The sequence below is a fragment of the Miniopterus schreibersii genome, assembly GCF_964146895.1.
Source record: "Miniopterus schreibersii genome assembly, chromosome: 4".
Classification (NCBI taxonomy): domain Eukaryota; kingdom Metazoa; phylum Chordata; class Mammalia; order Chiroptera; family Miniopteridae; genus Miniopterus; species Miniopterus schreibersii.
Genome location: NC_138105.1, coordinates 60,232,678 through 60,254,328, shown reverse-complemented (window position 1 = coordinate 60,254,328; position 21,651 = coordinate 60,232,678). Strand labels below are relative to the sequence as shown.

The window sequence follows — 21,651 nt, the reverse complement described above, 5'->3', positions numbered from 1 at the left end:
GGCGCAAAAATCTCAAGAGGAATCTGCAAGCTATTTAAAAATAGCTGGCATTAAATTGCAAGGAATGGGGGTTGGGGACTGTTGCACTGGGTAGAGAGAGAGAGAATAGGAGAGATGAGATTTGCAATGCTGATAACTGCCTGAGGCAGGGGTGGGGAATGCCTGGCCCTCCAAATCATTTGATCTGGCCCTGCAAAGGCAACCACAGGCAGGACTCAAAATTCAATAAATAAACCTAGGAGCTTTTTTCATAGCTAATTTTTAAGTTGATAATTTTGTAGGGTCCGTGGATAGTGTTATAAATATCCAAATGGCCCTTGGCAGAAAAAAGGTTCCCCACCCCTGGCCTAAGGGGCTATATCACAAAGGGACTTACAAGTGAAGAAAAGAAAAAGAAATTCAGAACAGCAAAGAGGGCTTTAGCTGGCAAGTGGGAAAATGGGTTGGAGCAGAACCCCACTAGAATAAAGGAGACCAACTAAGAGACTTTTTCTGTTAAGAAACAGTAGGTAAGAAATGATAGTAGCCTGAACTAGGTGGCCTTGCAGATGAAGAGAAGTGGGGGAACTCAAGAGCTATTAGAAGGCACGACCTACAATTTGGTGATGGATTTGCTTGGGGAATGAAGGGAACGAAGAACACAAGAAAGACGGGGCATGAAGTTATCAGGTTCATTTCAGCTGCCTACAGTCCACATATAATAACAAAGCACATGGACAACAGCCGCTCGTCAACGGTACACATAGGCAGGGTCTTCTCCATCACAGATGCTCCTGCTACTTTTGGCAGTTTTGACCTGTTATTTTCAAACTACCTTCAAACTGCCTCAATTTCTACTGACTACTCAAGGCCAAGTAGAGAAACACAAAACCAAGAAAGTAAATCAGTACTTCAAAATGTAGCACTTTCTTATTTTTTTCCTTAGTTGTGTGCAGTGTGTTGGCCTTCCCAAATTAGCTATTACTTTGAGGGCAAAAGCCATGTCAAATCTATTGTTTCCATTCCCTTGGTGCTGTTGACCAAGTAGGCACTTAATACATGCTAATTGACTATTTGATAGAATAACATCTAGATGATTACATATCAATGTCACTTATTATCTCATAAAATGATAAAAATATTAACATCGGTAAGGTGTTGAGTGTTTTACATGCATTATAAATGCCATCATCTTCTTTGGTTCATCAGAGTCCTCTGAGACCCTTATATCCAGGCAGTTTGTATAATAACTTGTTTGGCTATAGTTTCGTTGAATAATTTTTAATAGAATGGAAGCCTGTCTTATTACTGGCAAACTTTACTGCCATCTACTGTTCATGCAGTAAGTTAACATATTGTGCGCCCCACTACCTCTATTTACTATTCAATGTTTGTTTTCTTCAGACCTTAAGGGCTTTCTATGCTTTAAGCTTCAATCCAGAGTAAATGTAATTTTCTAATAGTTTTAATAACAATACAGCATGATACTGACAGTCTTCTCTCCCAGGTAAAAAGAATTTATGCCTTTATGGAATATTAAAAACATTTTAAAATTTAATGGCACAATGGTCTTTTCATAGGCTCTCCCCCTCCCCCCAAAAAATAACTAAAAGAAAAATGTAGTAATTTCTGAAGAATTTTTCCTTACCTCTAGTAGACATCATTAAACTGGACATCTATCTTGGTTACACTCCATTTAGGGTACAAATCTTACTCATCCTTCAAGGTCCTCCTTTCAAATGATAACTTTTCCACAAAACTTTCCCTGATTCTTCATTCTGGAATAAATTCTTCCTTCCACAATTGGTAATTGTTATAATGAACCATATAGTGGAAGGACAACAAAAATTCCAATTAAGAAAATAACTTTATAAGTCATTTTCCCTTATTCCCCCTTCTCTGTCGGTTACAGTCTTTCTTTTGCAGACAAATAAAATAAAACTGGACTCTCAGCTGTAACAATCTTATAAGTGTTCCAACAACTGAACATTTTCAGAAGGGCAAGGACAGAAGCAGGAACACGGGTTGGATAATCTGATGAGATGTGAGGCAATTTGTCTTTGCTGCGAGACTTTAGCCAACTCCTTGTACTGCATGGTGAGGATTTCAAAAGTTAATGAAGTGACAGTAGATCAGGACTCAAATCCTTGCATAGTTCACCTCTAATTCCCTATTTTAGAATGAAAAGTGCCAGTTTAAAAGGGGAGGGAGGCACCAAGGAAGGAAACATTATTTAAGTAACTTTACGGCATAATTTAGGTGTCTGGGAGTAGTTCGGCCGGATTGTATTGAATGGGGAAGCTGTGCGGCGGTGACCAGAGCCCCAATGCCTTGGGTCTCACAGATCTAAATGGAAGTCCAGCCTGTGCTACAAATTAACTGTTTTAGCAAGTCCTCACAAGATAGGACTACCTCCTCTTCTGCGCATTGTATGTATTTATACCTAGGTCCCTCCCATAGGTCTTTGGGTGCTTTTCTTGTTCAAGGTCACAGCACCTTGGCGCGGCGCTCGCTGGGACCTGCAGCGTCCTCTCCGGGGCCACAGCCACTGATTCGATCGCACACTTGTAATCTCTTCACGGCAAGTGGATGAAAATCGCCACAGTCGATGGCAGCCCCACGCTCTGAAGAGCCTTGGAGGGCTTACTCCTCAGGTTGAGGGAGGGAGGTCAAGGACCTCTTCTCGTCCTCCCGTCTTCTCCGGCCTTTTCAGACACGGAATATTTCAAGGGTGTGAGGGGTACACGAGTGGCTATGAAGGTAAACAGGAGCCTTCTCCCGGTAGGAACGCAAATCTTCGACTTGGGCTGTGCTTCCGGAGGCATTCTCATTGGACCCAGGCTGGACCAACTTCCGGCTCTGACTTCCTGTCTTCAGAGTTTCGAGCTCGGTCGCTTCCGCCCGAAGCTGCTCTAGGTCCGGCTGGGAGCAGCTACTTCCGCCAGGAGTCCCTAGTGGCTGGGACTTGGAAACTGGCCCTAAAACCGCTTCCTCCTTCTCCCCTCAGCTGGCTGGTCCAGGCCAGATCCCCAGGTTGCGGCGGCGGCTGCTGGGTCTGTCTCGGAGCGCTCTCTCTGGCCTCGTCCGGCGTCTGCGGAGGACCGGGAGGTGAAGAAAACCGCCCCGGCCTGGCCGATCCAGGACCTCCTGCAGCCAGTGCCAGTGGCCGCAGGCCTCGCCGAGCCCACCCTGGCCTGGGGCGGGGCCCGGTCTCCCCGCCCCGGACCCCGCCCCTCGGGCCAGCCCTGCGCGGGGTCATTGTCTTCAGCCCTGCGGTGCTGTAACCGCCTTCCAGCTCCTGGACGCTGCAGTCCTCTGGCCGCGGCCGCTGGGGACCATGGAGTTTGCGGAGCTGATTAAGACCCCACGAGTGGACAATGTGATGCTTCACCGGCCTTTCTATCCGGCCGTTGAGGGGACCTTGTGTCTGACTGGCCACCATCTGATCCTGTCCTCCCGGCAGGACAACACGGAGGAGTTGTGGCTCCTCCATTCAAACATCGACGCCATCGACAAGCGGTGAGTGCTCACCCCACCCCTATTCCGCAGGGAACCTGGGGTCCTGAGGTGGACCTCTAAGGAAACGCGTCCCGGTGTTTTCCTTGCATCCAAACCGGCCGGCAGAATGAGCCCTATCTGGCCTAGATTGAGGATTTGAGTTTTAGCAGAAAACCATCTATTTGAGATCCCTGGTTTCTGTGAAATCTGGATGGAATTCCCAAGCTTATCCCATGGTTGTTTATCATCCTGATTATCATTTTTGGTAGATAACACTAGTTCAGTGGATTTTTCTTTTTAAATTTCTTAGCCTTGCACCATCAGAGACCTTGAGTAATAACTGTGCATCACAGTTCATGAAGTTGTGATTCAATGTTATTTAGGTAAAGTCTTTAATTTGCCAACTCAACTCAGTCTGTAGTGTCTAAATTCCTCAAAACCTTACCCCCTCCCTTCAAAAATGTCCAGTTGATCACACTTCTCCTTATTTCCTGCCTTTTGTGTCATCCATTTAATACTTCCCACTATGAGAGATTATAATGTCTTTTATTTCTCTTTACTCAGTTTGGCTTTTGGAAAGAACAGAGTTGGCACTTAAGCAAAGGCATTAATTCATTCTCTTTTTTTTGCACCTGGACTCTGTCTTTCCAAGGTAGTGTCTCAGGGTCAAAAAAGTTATACTTCCATCTGCAGTCAAAACTCCCATTTCCCCAATGGCTATGTACTTACTCTAGCCAGGAGAAAGTAAATTGATTATCCAGTTTACACTAAAATATAAATGAATGACAATAGCTTTTTTTATTACCTCGCAAGAGAATTTGGATATTAAGAAAATTCCTAGAGAAGTTATGCCTTAAAAGAAAATAATTTCTAATGGTAGAATTTGAAACAGTATGGGTGAAGTGGTAATAGATTTATTTTTTCAAACAGAGGGCTTCTATTAGAGTCCACATCACATCCTGGGTAAGAGTTTTCAGTGTTCTCTCCTTGCCTGCACAATGAAGTCTAAACCCTTTAGTCTGTCATTCATGGTGCTCCATGTTGTTCTCTCACAAACCTACTTTTCCCACCTTAGTTCTTGTCATTCCCTTTCATAAGCTTTTTTTACTAGCTAGTCCTTACTCTTTATTTTTGCTCATCCACGTCCTGCATTCTCTCTCGTGTGTGTGTGTGTGTGTGTGTGTGTGTGTGTGTGTATGCATATTTAATCCTCACCCAAGGATATGTTTATTGATTTTAGAGAGGTGGGGAGGGAGAGAGAGAGAGAAACATTGATGTGAGAGTGAAACATCGATCAGTTGCCTCCCGTACATGCCCCGAACCTGAAACCAAGATATTTGCCCTGACCGGGAATTGAACCCACAGCCTTTCAGTGTACAGGATGATGCTCCAACCAACTGAGCCACACTGGCCAGGGCTCATGTCTATATTATACTGACACTGAAGAAAGTAGGGGGAGTGCCCTCCTTCTCCCAAGTGTCTTAAAAACATTTTTTGAGTGTCATTATATTGCAGATATTTGTGAGGCATTAAGGACACCAAGGTGAATAAAATACAGTTCTTTCTGGAGTTCATAGGCTATCATCCAATTGTTACCCATTATCGGTATTCAGTTTAACCATTTCAACTGCCATATTTTTCACAGATTCTGCTGTTAGTCCCACAACTACAAGTAATTCCCCTCACCTTGAAATCCTATAGCTCTTTAATTATACCTCTTTCATAAGTGTATATTAAAATTTGTATTTGGATAGTTACACATGTTAGTCCCTTGAAGCCAGGATTCCCATTTCATTAATTTTTATCTCCTTCAGAATTCCTAACTATGGCTTGGGCAGATAGGCACATAGGAAATAAAAAAAGGAATGGCCAGTAGTGCCATTGAATAAAAGTTAGTTTCTCCATGCCATCAACTCTCTTTTCTTTCTGGATTTACCTCCTTTTATGGTTGCTTTTCACGCCTTCATTTCATATTTACCTAGCATTTACTATATGCTGGGTCTGGTAGGGCTTAAGGTAAATATATAGGACGTGGGCCTTTTAACATGTTAGGGGATAAATGACAAACTCTACACACGTTTGTCCTTTTCCTGGGGAGCAACATGATATAATGGAAAAAGCATGAGCTACGTGGTCAGATCAGAGGTTGATTGATGCTTTCAAGAAATATTCGCTTCCATGTGTCTTCTATATACTGAGCACTGTCAGGCTCTGCAGATGCAGTGGTGACTAAGACGGATGAGGAGCTTATGTACTAGTGGAGGAGATGGACATTCAGATAAGACAACAAGTAAATATATAACAATGTCAGGTAATAAGTGCCAGGAGGGAAAATAAAGGAAGATGAGTGACTTTTGAATGAATGACATCTGAACGAAGGGAGGAAGTTAGCAACGTGAATATCAGAGGAAAGAGCATTTCAGCCAGGGAACAGTGACTACAAAGACCTGAGACAGGAACAAGCCGGCATGTACAAGAAAAACAGAGGCCAGTGTGGCTGGAGGGCAGTGAGCAAGGGGTAGAGACTAGGGGGACAGCAGAAACTGTGGTTGGAGGGATGAGCAGGGGCCAGATTGTGTAGGGCATTATATGTCATTGTTATGGTTTTCATAGGAAGCCCTTAAAGAGCTGAAAGCAAGGAAGTAGCAGAAGATGATTCTGGCTGCCGGCAGAAAATGGATTCTAGAGAAGCAGGAATGTAAGCAGCAGGCCCAGTTAGGAGACTGTTGAGTAGTTAAGGTAAAAGGTGATGGTGACTTAGAGTGGAAGTAGTGGAGGAGTAGTCAGATGTGGGATGTATTTCAAAGACTGAGCTGCCATGCCTTGCTGGTGATTGTAAATGGGGTGTGAGAGGAAGAGCAGTATTAAGGGTGACTCAGTTTGCCTCTTATTAGATAGGTGCCCTTGGACAAGCTACTTCACCTCTGTGAACCTGAGTTCTCTCACATAAGAGAAAGACAACCCCTCTCAAATCCAGCAGAAATTTACATTTGAGTAATGTTTTCCAAGCTTATAAAAGACTTTCATGCACACTACATGCATAATTTTGTTTGATCCTTTCAGTAGACAAGGCTGTACACAGGTTTTACAGTTGTTCTTGTTTTTTCTTTTTATGGACCTCAGATACAGAGTTGAGTTCATCCTACTCAGTTGATGACTCATCATTTCCATGATTGATTCATTACAAGTTTTTCTCAGTGCTTTATTCTTCTTTAGCCCTAATTTTTACTCACATTTTTCATGTCATCCTCAATCTCTATGGGTAGCTATGTTAAGTGTTGCTGCTTGTCCTTGGATATATGCATATCCCTATAAAATATATAGCACTGTTGTGTGTGGGTGTGTGCACACATGCACGTGTGAGTTTAATTTACTGAGTAGGATCATGTTGTAGATCTTGTTATATTTCTCAAAATTTTAACTCAGTACTCTTTTTCAAGATTTCTTCATATTGCTCTATGGACATCCATTTCACTGCTTTTCGCTGTAGCATAAAATTCCAAAGTGTCTCTAACACTTGTGTGACCCTTTAGATAACCTCCAGTTCCCTGTTATCACAAACATCTCTGATAAACGTACTCATTCGGGTCCCAATGTAGTCTTGTGCAAGAGTTTCTCCTAGATTGTGCCTAGAATGGGATGGAGCCAGAAAGTAGATGCATAATTCATTTCACAAAGTAATGCTAGGTAGCTCTCCAAAGTTACTATTCTACTTTGCCCTCCCACATTCTTACCAATGTTTGGTATTATTGTCTTTCTAATTTTTGCCACTCTGATGATTGTGAAATATATCTCTTTGTTTTACTTTGTATTTCTCTAATTACTGGTGAGTTTAAGTATTTCTTTATATACTTGTTAGTAATTCAGTTACATTTTTTCCTTTCTGTGAGAAACTGGGTTAACAGTTTCTTGTGTTGATTTGTGCCAGTTCCTGGCATACTCTCTAGATAGTAATTCTTCACTTAGATATTGTAAATGTCTTCTCTTAGTCTCACCCGTTTGTTAACTTTCTTGTGGTATCCTTTGTTGAACAGAAGTTTTTAATTTTAATGCAAAATTTGTCAATCTTTTACTTTATGGATTGTTTTTTAAGTCTTAATTAAGAAGCCCTTCCTTATCCCAAAGTCACTAGATATTCTCCTACCTTTTCTTCCATATTAACTTTATAGTTTTAGCCTTCACTTTTAGAACTTTAAATTGTTTGGATTCTACATTTGTTTCGATTGTAATAACTTTATTACAATCCAACTTTATTTTTCTGCATGTAGCAAGTCTGTTTTCCTAAACCATCATCTAACAACCCATCCTTGACTGATTTATCATATATCAGGTAGTTTTATATATATGTATATGTAGTATATACAGCTTTCACTGTGTCCCATAAGTTTTGTAATATGTTTTTGTTTTCATTCATTTGTCTCCAAGTATTTCCTGATTTCCCTTGCGACTTCTTCAATTTATTGGTTGTTTAAAAGTGTATTCACAATTTTGTGAATTTCCCAGTCTTCCTTTTGTTACTGATTTCTAACTTTATCCCATTGTGGTCACAGAAGATACAGGTAAACCTTGTTTTATTGTGCTTCACAGTTGGATTACAACTTCCTTTATTGCAATACTTGCTTTATTATTTGGCCTGGAACCAAAATTGAAATATCTCCGAGGTATGCCTGTGCTCACTTTATTATGGTGGTTTGGAACCAAACCCACAATATCTCCAAGGTATGCCTGTACCTTGTATGATATGTCTTTTTAAATCTATTAGACTTGATTTGAGCCGTAACATATGGTCCATATCTTGGAAGATGTCCCATGTACAGTTAAGAAGAATGTGCATACTGTTGATGTTGGGTAGCGTGTATATGTCTATGTATTTCATATAGTGTTGTTTAAGTCCTCTATTTCCTTACTTATCTTCTGTCTGGTGGTTCTGTCCATTATTGTGAGTGGGATATTAAAGTTTCCAACTATTATTATAGAACTTTCTATTTCTCCCTTCAATCCTGTCCGTTTTTGCTTCATATATTTTGATTGTCATTAGGTGTGTAAATGTTTATAACTGTTATATCTTCTTACTGTGTTGAACATTTTATTAACATATAATGCCCTTCTTTGTCTCTTGTTACCATTTTTTATTTAAAGTTTGTTTTGTCTGATATTAGTATAGCCTCCCCTGCCATCTTTTGGTTACTATTTACATGTAGTATCTTATGCTATCCTTTCACTTTCAACCTGTCTGTGTCTTTGGATCTCATCTGAGACTCTTGTAAGACAGCATATAGTTGGATCATGTGTGCTTAACCATTCTACCAATCTTTGTGTTTTAATTGTAGAGTTTAACCCATTTACATTTGAAGTACCTATCACAAGTCCTTGAATAACATAATTTTGATCAGTGTCATTTTGTTATAACATTGATGAGATGCCATAGGAACACAACTCTGGTTTATATCAATTAGTCTATGGTAAAATTGGTTTTGTTACACATTGTTTTACTTAAAGTCACAGAACCTATTGATGACATTAAGTGAGGACGTACTGTATTGATAAGGAGGGACTTCTGTTAATGTGTTGTTTTCTGTATGCCTTATAGCTTTTTTGTCCCTCATTGCCTGAATTACTGTCTTTTGTATATAGTTGATTTTTTGTAGTGAAATGTTTAAATTCCTTTCTCATTTACTTTTGGGTATATTCTGTAGCTGTTGTCTTTGTGACTACAATGGGGATTACATTTAACATCCTAAAGTTATAACACTTTAATATGAAATTATACCAGCTTAACTTCTATAACATGCAAAACTCTACTCCTTTACAGCTCTGTCCCCACCCTTTTTCATTGTTAATGTTACAAAAATACATTTTTATACATTGTGTACCTCAAAACATAAACTAATAATCCATGTAATGCAATAGTCTCTTAAATTATGTAGAAAACAAAATTGAAGTTACAAACCAAAGTTACAGTAATACAGTAATATTAGCTTTTACATTAATTGTTTTTCATTTAAGCATATTAATCTGTTAAATCATGTAGAAAACAAAAAGTGCAGTTACACACCACTGTTACAGTAATACTAGCTTTTATAAAAAGCCCAACTAAGGTAAGATTAAATTTGTACAAAATTTGTGAATTTACTGATACAGAATTTATAATTGGATATGGCATTGATTTAGAATAGAGTTTGCAAATTACGTTTTTAAAGACTGAAAAAGAGAGATACTTATATTTAAAATCAACTGTTGCAAGCTTGAAAGTAAGTAAAATCTCAAATGAACTTTTCCTATGCTTCAGAAATAGCTCTGTACAAACAATATATTTTTTTAAATAAAATTTATTGGGGCAACGTTAGTTAATAAAATTGTATAGGTTTTAAGTGTACAATTCTATGATACATTATCTGTATATTGCATTGTGTGCCCACCACCTAAAGTTGTATCTTCTCCCATCACCATATATTTGACGACCTTTACCCTTTACTACTCCCCACCCTTCCCTCTAGTAACCACTATACTGTTGTCTGTCTATGACAAACACTTAATATATTAATACAGATTTTTTTTTGCTATTCTTTGAAGGCCCCAAATAATCTTTGTTAAATGATTTGGCCTAGTATAAATTACTTTATATTTGAAAATTTTTCAATATATATATTTTAAATACTTTGTGGCTCACATTTTTATGATGCAGGCTTGACTTTCTCTTAATTAGACTAATTAGGGAGGAGAAAGTTGAATATAGATGGTGATTATAACTACTTTCTCTTTTCACAGAAATAATCATATGCTTAAAGTTAGAAACATATATGTTCCTAAGCATAATTTATAATTTTTTACAGATTTGTGGGACCACTGGGTACCATCATCATAAAATGCAAAGATTTTCGAATAATTCAGTTGGATATTCCTGGAATGGAGGAATGTTTGAATATAGCCAGTTCCATTGAGGTAAGTATTTTGGATGAAAATAACAGAAGTAAAAAGGAGCCTTATATTCTGACTCATTGTAGCTCTTATGTTTCTTCATTAGCTATTTGGTCATGGTTTGTGACTCAGATATTGAAGACTGATAGGAAAAGCTTCGCCCTGATTCATTGTTATAGGAATCTGGTGGGATTTTATTGACGCATAGTAGTTTTTAGGGTTATTCTTCCAGGTTCGTCCATATTTAGCATACAACAGAATTTCCTTACCTTTTAAGGCTGAATAATATTCCATTGTATGTATATATATGGTGAGACTTTTTTTTTAATTATTTCTTTTATAAAGCAAGTAATTATCACTAATGATTATTGTCTTTTGTTTGTTTTGAGTAAATCTGAATTTCCATATATCAGAATTGCTTAAGATAGGATGTGTGTTTTAGATTTATATAAACAATATTAAATATCTGTTCAGATAATAAATAATAGAACTTGTACTTGGATAATTTGATATTTAAATACACTCAAATTTTACATTGCATTATTTTGAATCACTGCCACTAAATTATAGCAATTAACTTTATGTTTACAATATTTTCTCTATAACTGTAGAGACATGCCGATTTTTTTTCCTGTCCTTAAGTGACTATTCTGGGCTTTGTGTCTAAAGCAAATGCTATTGCCTTAGCTATTAAAAGGGGGCAGAAAGGCTTAAAAATCTATAACTAGGATTTTGTTGTTTTAAACAAGAATAGAGAAATAAAGGAACAACTGTTGTGGTACTGCGAAAATTAGTATGCAACATTTTTCTTCTTTGCTAAAGTTTACTTAAGGAAATGAGAAGATGAGCCAAACTGTCTTACATATCTGTCATTTGGAAGTAACACAGTGATGTTGATTTGGCTGAATTTCCTCACATGACTAAGAAATGCAAGTGGTTTCTAGGCTGTTAAACTGAAATATAGTCCTGTTATTTGGGCAGGGGAATGCTACTGACCCACTGCAGTTAAGCATGTGGTTTGTTTGTTGTTTTTCAGTTGTGGGGTTGGGTTTCCACTGACCTGTCTGCATTTTCCTTACCCCTTTTCTAACTTATAAGATAGCTGCTTGGGGTGTTAGTAAAGTTGCCCAGGGTGAAGCATAGTGGTGAAGAAACAGGGTGGGGCTCATTATTCCCCTTTCTGATTGCATTTACTTAGCTCTCTTAGCATCTGACACTAACCAGTTGTTTCCTTGGCTATAGATACTACCTAATACTCTATAGAAAATGACGGATTATATAGAAGCCCTTAGGGCTGAAAAGAAGCCATAAATTATGAGCCACTCTCATAATTTGATGTCAGAATGTGAATGCTCTATTGTTTTTACCATTTAGTAAATACTCATAGTGAACTTGTCCTCTGGCCTTTTACTGTCTTCTCCTTCCCCTTCCCCCATTACATTTTGGCATAACTTGGGAGTAGTAAGGGAAATTCTTATGGAGCCTAGTTGAGTTATCTTTGTAATCAAGGGTCCATATACCCAAATATATCCTGTTGCCACAAATAGAATCCCATTGGAAGGATAACTGGCAAATGCTCAGTTTTCTAAATTGTAGCAGGAAATCTGATGAACCTTTTTTCTGTGTACTTTCAACTGCCTTTCAGGGTTGAAATGTTTTTAGTGCTTCCAGCATTAATGTATTTAAAGGAAAAGTCCTACCTCTAGTGACATAAAATGTAATCATGACAAGTGCTTATTGCCTGCCAGAGTGGTGCTGACTTACATTTAAAATAATAGTTGTACCACCTACAATGGAAAACAGTATGGAGGTTCCTCAAGAAATTAAAAATAGAACTACCCATATGATCCAGCAATTCCATTTCTGAGTATATACTAAAGGAAACAAAATCAAAGAGATACCTGTACTTCCATGTTCATAGCAGTATTATTCATAATAGCCAAGGTATGGAAACAGTCTAAGTGTTGATGGGTGAATGGATAAAGAAATTGAGAGAGAGGGAGAAATATTATTCAGCCTTAAAAAATAAAGTAATCCTGCTATTTGCGACAACATGGATGAACCTGGAGGGTATTATGCTAAGTGAAATAAGCCAGACAGAGAAAGACAAATATGGCATGGTATCACTTATATATGTGGAATCTTAAAAAGTAAAGACAGACTCATAGAAATAGAGTAGAAAAGTAGTTGCCAGGGGCTGGGGTGTGCAGAAAATAGGGAGACGGTAAAAGTTACAAACTTCAGCTATAAGATGAATAAGTTCTGTGGACCTAATGTATAACATGGAGACTGTAGTTGATGACAGTGTATTGTTCAACTGAAATTTGCTAAGAGAGTCAAACTTAAATGGTCTCAAAGACAACAACAAAAGGTGATGTGAGGTGATAGTGTTGTCAACTCAATTGGGGAGAGGGATCCTTTTACAGTGTGTATGTATTATGTTATACACTTTATTTTCCAGTTTTATTTATCAATTGTATCTCAGTAAAGCTGAATTTTTTTTCAAAATTTTGCAAGGAATATCTTAAAAAATTAATTAATTAATGCTAGAACTGACTGATGACAGCTGTGGCGTACATCAGATGTGGACACTGGCTTCTCTGGTGTGATTGGCAGCCAAAGACAATATAGAAGTAGATAATGGACTAGTGAGCGATGCTTCTCCATATTTTCTGTTTTATGAGCTTTGGAGAGAAGCTTTGTGATTTATGGACAGATAGAAGAATAACTTTGGATGGTGGTGTTTTTGTTAAACTGCTGAACAACATGTTTAGTCTATTTTTTAATGAGTCATGTGCCTATTCTTTTGTGTTGGATCTTTCTGTGACCTAAAAGGAAGTAGCTTCATTCCTAGAGTTTGGGGGTATTAGCATAATGTTGGGCCTTCTTCCTTCTTCCAGGTATGTGTCTCCATAATTATTGCAGTTTAAATTATGCTAATTGATTTTGGTGCTTTTTTTGTTCAGCCATAGAAGTGCTTTCCATAATTCCCCTGTCTGAAAGATGAAACTGCCACATGATGGAGGATGTTCTGTCTGTCTGTTCCTCATCTCTAGTCAGGTTTTCTGGTCTTGTCACCCAGAATTCAAGTGCTGCAGATGAATATAGGCTCATTGTGGGACCGCAGAGTTATTGTCCTGGTTTGAAAATGGGTCAGTGTAGCATAAAGATATGCTGATATGTGACCAAATGGCATATCACTCTAGGTAGGGATTGGACATTGATGAAGCATATATGGGACATATAATATATGGACCATGTAATAGCTAAAATTACTCTAGGTAGGGATTGGACATTGATGAAGCATATATGGGACATATAATATATGGACCATGTAATAGCTAAAATTAAAGAGTTTATTATGGGCCAGGCACTGCTCTAGGCCTATTACACACATTCTCTCAATGCCCCTAACCGTCCATTGAGGCAGGCACTGTTATTTCTCCAATTTTATAGCTGAGGAAACTGAGGCATAGAGTAGTTATAAAACTTAATTACTGTTGCACTGGGGTCTGGAATTTGAGTCCAGCAGTCTGACTCCTGTCTGACTCTTTGGCTACTAAGCTGTATCACCTTATTTTACAGTTACTAACAGGTGCTGATCCTAAATAATTTAAAAATGTTTATATAGTTGATAACTAGATTTTAAGCCAAGGCTTTACTGACTCCCAAAACCTGTTTGTTCGCTGACCCCCAAAAATATTTCAACTGTTTTATTAGGCTTTATTACATGATGTCAAGAAGGAGTTATTTCATTTTTCTCCTAAAATAGATATGGACATTTTTAAATTCTGTTCATTCAGCAAATGTTAATTGAGTGTATGTTATGTGCCAGATACCTTCTTAGATGCCAGAAGCATGGAAATTAGTTTCAATAAGCTATAATTGTATCTAGTGATAAACACAATGTTAGATAAATACACCCATCATTAGTAGGTCATATTTGTTTAATACCAATTTTGCAGTTAGAAAGTGTATCAAATTGTGGTATGTTCCTTTTTCCTTTCCTCATTTCCTTTTTACCCCCTAGGCATTGTCTACCCTGGACTCCATCACCCTGATGTACCCTTTCTTTTATCGGCCCATGTTTGAAGTGATGGAAGATGGCTGGCATTCTTTCCTTCCTGAACAAGAATTTGAACTCTACTCTTCAGCTGTGAGTAACTTTTGAGAGAACTATAGGTAATGAAAGATAACCCAACACCTTAATTTACTTGTGAAAATGATCACTTCCTTTTAATGAGTAATAAGGTACATTTGACTTATGCATGCCTTTTCTCATAACACTGAACTCAGTGCCCACCCTGTCCTGGTTTCTCTTCTTAGCAGGGTAGTCAGTTTGTCACTGAATCTCTTAAAATAGGGTACCCATTTTACTTAGTATAGATTGGAACTATTACAAATACTTTAAGGTGGCCTAAAGTTGCACTGACTTGGAGAATTAAATTACTAATGAAATAAACTAAAATTCCTCCATCTCTTCACATGTGTTATTAAGGGATCCTCCCTATGTTTTTGTGGTTTGATTTATTTATCTGTTTTTGCTTAGATTCAACACTTTTACTCATAGGCATCTCCTTTTTGGGTTGGCTATTTATTTAAGCAATTTGTACATTTGAATTTTTGTTATATTGTCCTGCAAATTTTGTAATCCAGATTTAATGAGGACATTTTTAATGTCTTGATTTGAAATGGATCTTTTCATATAAATAATAAAATCTCTATAAAGCTGATTAAAAAGAAAAGAATAACTTAATGTAAAGGTTAAGTAGCTGATTAGAAACAACCAAAGAAAGAATTAGTGATCTGGAATTTATATCTGAATACATATACTCAGAATACAGAACAGAGAAACAAGGAAAATAGAAAAATGATTGAGAAGTTAGATACTTTCATGGATGATGAAGGGAGAAGATCCAATATTTATTAAATGGGAAATCAAGAGAAGATTTAATAGAGAAAATGGAAGAAATGCAACATTCAAATAGAAAATAGTTGAGAATTTTCCAGAATTAATGAAAGTCACAAACCCTTAGGTTAAGGTATCCCAGCAAACACCATGCAAGATAATAAAAAAGTAATCTTTACTTAGATGGGTTGAGTCCAGCTATCAAATAGTAAGACAAAGAGAATATAAAAATTAGCCAGAGAGAGGACAAATTACATACGTGGTATAACAAAATTAGAAGAGAAAACATTTTTGATAAAATTAAACATTTATTCATAATAAAAACTTTTAGCAGAGTTGGATTTGAAGGGAATTTGTCTAATCTGATACAGAGTAACTACCGAAACCAAAAACATACAAAAAGGAAATCTCGTATCATTCCCTTTAAGTTAAAGAGACAAGAATGCCCCACCATCACTACAGCCAGCTCAGTAAGTCAAGAAAGAAAAGTATAAGGTATAAGGATTGAAATGAAAGCAAAATTGCCATTCTGTGTTGATTATGTACTTATCTGCATAAGAAACTGAAAGAATCTTGAGATTATAGGCATTTGTCTACAACAAATTCAATTCTGAAAACATAAATGGAAGAAAACTGTAAGGGTCCTAGGAATATATCTAAGAAAAGATATGCAAGGTCTTTATTGAGAAGTTTATAAAACTTTATTGAAAAAATGAAGAAAATTTTAAAAAGTGGGGGGCACTATGATCATGGACAAGGAGATTGAATATTGAAAAGGTGTAACCATCTTCAAATCCATCTATAAAGTCAATACAATCTTATTAAAACCCCAATGAGTTTTTACATGCAATTTGATAATAGTTTCATGAAAGGGCAAAGGACCAAGAGGAGCCAAGATACTCTTGAAGAACAGAAAGAAGGGAGGAGGAGACTTAGCCTACTAAATATCAAGCTTCTTCTAAAAGCTGTGGGACTTCAAGTAGACCAGTGGGACAGAATAGAGTCTATATGTATGGAAACTTGATATATGACAGAAGTGGTGTTGTGGATCAATGGAGAATCATATTATTCTCCCGAGTAGTAAAACAGTAAGTAGTATATAATAGCGAAAATTCAGGAAGTAGCAGTATAGTCACGTTATTTAGAAATTTGGAGGTAAATACGCACACACAAAAGCTATAAGAATTGAAAATTGTTGACTCTTTGGAAGGGAATTAGGAGATTGGGTAAACGGAATAGGTCATTTCTTTCTTTTATATCATGAATCCTTTAGAAACTGTCTTTTTAAAATTGGTAACATGGCCCTGGCCTTGTAGCTCAGTTGGCTAGAGCATCATCCTGATACTCTAAGGTAGCAGGTGTGATCCCTGGTGAGGGCACATACAAAAATCAGCCACTAACCGCATAAGTAAGTGGAACAACAAATCGATGTTTTTTTTCCTCTCTCTCTCTCTCTCTCTCTCTCTCCCTCTCTTTCTCCCTGCCTTCCCCCTTCCTCTCTCTTTCTAGAATCAATAGATAAAAATAATAATATGTTGTATCTTGTAAACGTGATTTAAAATACTCCTGTCCTACAGTAGATCCAATAAACTTCATTTTTATCCCCCTGGCACTGCAGCCCATGGCCAGCATGTCAGGCCAACTCTGATGTACAGGAACACACTGAAATTTACATATACATAATTTTATTTATTTTAGTGTAAAAACTTTTTACAGTCTTCAAGTGGTTTTCATTTGTAAAATAAGTTGTCATTTGATAGCTTTATATTTTACACTTTTAGGTTTTTTTAAAAATATATCTTTATTGATCTCAGAGAGAGGAAGGGAAAGATAGAAACATCAGTGATGAGTCATTGATTGGCTGCTGCCTCCTACATGAGCCCGCAACCCCAGCTTGTGCACTGACCGGAATCGAACATGATCTCCTGGATCCTAGGCTGATGCTCAACTGCTGTGCCACACAAATCATTTCACTGACTTCCAAGTATAACCTTTTTTAGTATTGCCATTATTCTTTTAAGAAAGATGTTATCAATCTTTCTACATTTTTCTCCTTTTTTATTTTTATTGATTTTTTTTTTAGAGAGAGAGAAGAAGGGAGAGGGAGAGAAAGAGAACCATCAATCGGCTGCCTCCTGTACGCCCCCTACTGGGGATCGAGTCCACAACTTAGGCATGTGCACTCACCAGAGATAGAACCTATGACCATTTGGTGCATGGGACAACACTCAATCAACTGAGCCACACTGGCCAGAGCTTTCTTCTTTTTTAAATAATAGAAAGGAACAAAGGATTTGAAGTAAGTAGTAGTTCTATTCTCATCTGTTCTGGTGCAGCATTATCTGAAGTATTACAGTCTTTCTGTTGCTATACTTTAAGAATACCATTAACAAAGTAAACGGTGCCCAGAAAAGGATGGATAAGATGATGTTGACCTTGATAGTCATAGATATACTTAATACATTTATCCTGGAGAATAGAAGAGTAAGGGAGAAACAACTGTCTTTCACATATTTGATAGCATGCCATGTGAAATAGGGAACTTGTACTGAAATCATGCTAAAAACCAATAGAGGAAGTTAAAGAGCAACAAATGTTGCTAAATATGAGGACAAACTTTCTAGGAACTGGGGATACATAGCATTGCAGAAAACTGACTAAAGAATGGAGCTTGTCTTCTCTGGAAGTATTTAAGTGTGGGATTAGGTATCCTATTAAATTCCTGAGATGGTTTCTTCATTGTATGAAAGTTGATCTCTAAGGTCCTTTAAATTTTTTCAGATTATTTTGTGACATTGAGATACTTGCTTAGCTTTGAAGTATTTTGTTTTTCAGACCAGTGAATGGAGATTAAGCTATGTCAATAAGGAATTTGCAGTCTGCCCTTCTTACCCACCAATTGTCATAGTACCCAAATCCATTGATGATGAAGCTCTTCGGAAGGTAGCTATGTTTCGACATGGAGGACGCTTCCCAGTACTCAGCTATTATCATAAAAAAAATGGAATGGTAAGTGAAAAGTATTGTTGCTTAGACTACTGAAAGACTTGGTTTGAGGATATTTTTTCTTAGAAATGTTTCCCTTTTCTGTGTGCCTGTCCGCTGTAGTGGTTAGTCTGTCCTGCTAGGACTTCATTCATTTAAATTTAGGGAATCAGAAATAGTGTTTTCTGTGGTCAGCATTTGACTTCGAATTTTTTCCATGATGCTGCTCAGCCTTAGACAAGCCCAGATGGGTTTATCCTCAGGACTCAGTACAAAGGGAACTAATGTTCATGTGCTGTTTAAAATAACACTCTGAGGCAGAAAAATTAATTTCTCTGCCCAAAATAATACTAAGATACTTTATTTTAATTATTCTCACCAAATTTCCCCATGAAAGGTAAATTGAGCAGGTGTTTTTATTTTCAAAAGGGAAAAGAGTGACACAAATGTCATTAGTCACAACTTAAGTAAACACAGGAGTCAGGCATTGAATAGGCAAGTGTTCGCTGTGTATTTGTTTCCTAAATATTTTCTAAATCTGTTTCTCTTCTCTTATTTTCTCTCAGTCAATAAACTCTGCTTCATTTTGAGACCAGTAGTAAATTAATGGATGGACTTAGAGACTCTTCCATTTTTCTTTTCCCCTGATATTAAGTCAAACATGGATATTTAGGATAAAAAGATTTCTAAAAATCTGCTACTTTGGCACCAGACCACCTAATCTGTTTGTTCAATAGTATATCTTTTTACTAGGGTCCATTATAAAGTATTTTAATAATTGTGTCCATTTACATGGTGGGTGCCTTCTGAGAGTTAGCTGGTGTCATCATCTGGATGACCTTTCTTGATCATGTTAAATTTCAAAGTGGTTAAGATAACATTATATACTATGGGGTGAAGTTGAAATAACTCTAAGCCATTCATCAGGAAGAGGTCGGTATAATAATTATTGACTTCTTGAGAAAAGTTTCAAAAGCAAACCTTTCAAAATACGTAGTTGGTAGTTTTGGGAGACAAGCAGTTAAGTCCTGGAATACTGAAAAGGACGGAAGAGGGCTACAAAGGAATAAATAGTAACAAGCAGCTTTTAAGATGTTGAAAATGATTCCCAGAACAAGAATAATGGATTAACTTTTTTTTAATTTTGCCATTAGTGCCTTTTTCTTTATAATTCTTGCCAACCCTAAGTTTATGTAGTTGAAGCAAAAGTTTACTGGTACGTAGGCCATTATTATTATCTTCATGACTGGACTAGACCAACTGGATAATTATTCACTGGCTAACTGAATTGTAATATCTGATCTTAAAGAGGAACTATAATTTATTATGTGAAAGTATTTTGAGATAGTGGGAAGAAAAATCATTTGAAAGTGTAAGGCTTATTTTTGTCTTACAGTTATTAACTTTGTCAATAAATAGAAATATGTCTTTGTTTTAGGATCAGATCCATCTCCAAAGTGCCACATAGTTGTTTTTGAAATAGTCTTAATCTAGCTAATTTATTTTTTCCCCCAAAAACTATAAAAGTAGCTACTATTAAGTTTTGTGGGCGTTGTTTTTGTTGTTTTTATTTTAGAGAGAGGAAGGGGGGAGAGAGAAAAATATCATTGATTTATTCCACTTTTGCATTCATAAGTTGATTCTTTTTTTAATATATCTTTATTGGTTTCAGAGAGAGGAAGGGAGAGGGAGAGAGAGAGATAGAAACATCAGTGATGAGAGAGTCACTGATCGTCTGCCTCTTACACACCCTCTACTGGGGATCAAGCCCGCAACCCAGTCATGTGCCCTGACTGGGAATCAAATCTCGATCTCCTGGATCATAGGTTGATGCTCAACCCCTGAGCCATGCCGATTTTTATATGTGCCCTGGGGATCAACCCCTCGATCTTGGTGTATTGGAAAGATGCTCTAACCATCTGAGTTACCCAACCAGGGCTTATGTTTTAAATTGTATTGTGATTCTAGGTAATTATGCGAAGCGGTCAGCCACTGACTGGCACAAATGGGAGACGGTGCAAAGAAGATGAGAAGCTGATAAATGCTACCCTCCGAGCAGGAAAGCGTGGCTACATCATTGATACTCGATCTCTAAATGTAGCTCAGCAAGCTAGAGCCAAAGGAGGTGGCTTTGAACAAGAAGCTCATTATCCCCAGTGGAGGCGGATTCATAAGTCCATTGAGAGGTAAAAGATCTGGAGATAGTGATGGACTCTTATTTGAAGCTAAATAGAGTGGGTGATCCCTTAGCTGTTCAAAAATCACAAGTTTTCAAAGGAATCTAAACATCAACTTAGAGTCCAAACTTGACTGACTATCCTGTCATTGTGTTTTGTAAGATAAACAGAAAACTTACCTTGGATGCCTACAGGTGAGCTTTAGTCAAATAACACTGTTTCTCCAAGTCAGCTCTGAAATTTCATCACCACGAGGTCTGCTCCTCTACTTGTAGATCAGTGGTCACCAAACTTAAACAGATAGGCTATGGATAACTATATTTTCCTAAGTCAGAAGACAAGACATTTAACTTCCCCCATACCCACCTATTTTCATACCGTTTCCTCCACCTAGATCATCCCTTCTTTATGCTTGCATTTAGTGGTTTATAAGTGCTTCTGGGTATGTGGGTGGGAGTAGAGCTGGCTTTGGGCACCCCTGCTGAAGTACCAGGTGGTCCATGGGAGTAGGATTGCAGATGTCAGTGGGGCTGTCTCTGACCTGCCTCAAAATGCACTGCTCTGCCTCTCTCCCCAGTCAGATAATTCAGCTCTTCGACTGGGGCTTAGTCTCTTCAGATGAAGAACAGTTTACCATGACAGGCATTTTAAGCATCTTTGCAAACATGTTTAAGTATTAGTTTTTCAATATTTAATCCTCAAGTTTTATTGCATAACAGGGTAAATATTTTTATAGTTTTAAGGTACTTCTGCTCTTGGATTGATTGGAGGCTGTTTTGGTTTGGTTTCTTCCTCCATTGTCTTTTTTTGTTCTTGTTTCTTTTCCTTGTGTTTGGAAGGTATCACGTTCTTCAGGAGAGCTTAATCAAACTTGTGGAAGCTTGTAATGACCAAACACATAACATGGACCGATGGCTCAGTAAATTGGAGTCTTCAAACTGGCTGACGCACATCAAAGAGATTCTGACAACCGCCTGTCTAGTGGCGCAGTGTATCGACAGGTAAAGTACATTTCAGTGCTCCAGAATGGGACACACACTGCTAACTAGACTTTGCTTTTATCCAGACATATGTTTATATATTAACATATACCTCAGAGATATTATGGGTTTGGTTTCAAAGCACTGCAGTAAAGCAGATACTATCTCAGTAAAGCAAGTCACATGAATTTTTTGGTTTCCCAAT

The 21,651-nt window shown here is 37.6% G+C and overlaps 1 protein-coding gene across 1 annotated transcript in view; it reads left to right on the top strand.

Moving 5' to 3' along the window:
- The first annotated feature begins 2,923 nt into the window (after window positions 1-2,923).
- MTMR9 (myotubularin related protein 9) overlaps window positions 2,924-21,651 on the top strand; it is a 31,025-nt gene continuing 12,297 nt past the window's right edge. Inside the window, exons 1-6 of the mRNA XM_081135923.1 lie at window positions 2,924-3,498; window positions 10,311-10,419; window positions 14,426-14,551; window positions 18,140-18,313; window positions 20,258-20,475; window positions 21,306-21,467. Of these exons, the coding sequence (XP_080992049.1) occupies window positions 3,317-3,498; window positions 10,311-10,419; window positions 14,426-14,551; window positions 18,140-18,313; window positions 20,258-20,475; window positions 21,306-21,467 (971 nt within the window). The 5' untranslated portion in view covers window positions 2,924-3,316. The remainder of the gene's footprint in view (window positions 3,499-10,310; window positions 10,420-14,425; window positions 14,552-18,139; window positions 18,314-20,257; window positions 20,476-21,305; window positions 21,468-21,651) is intronic.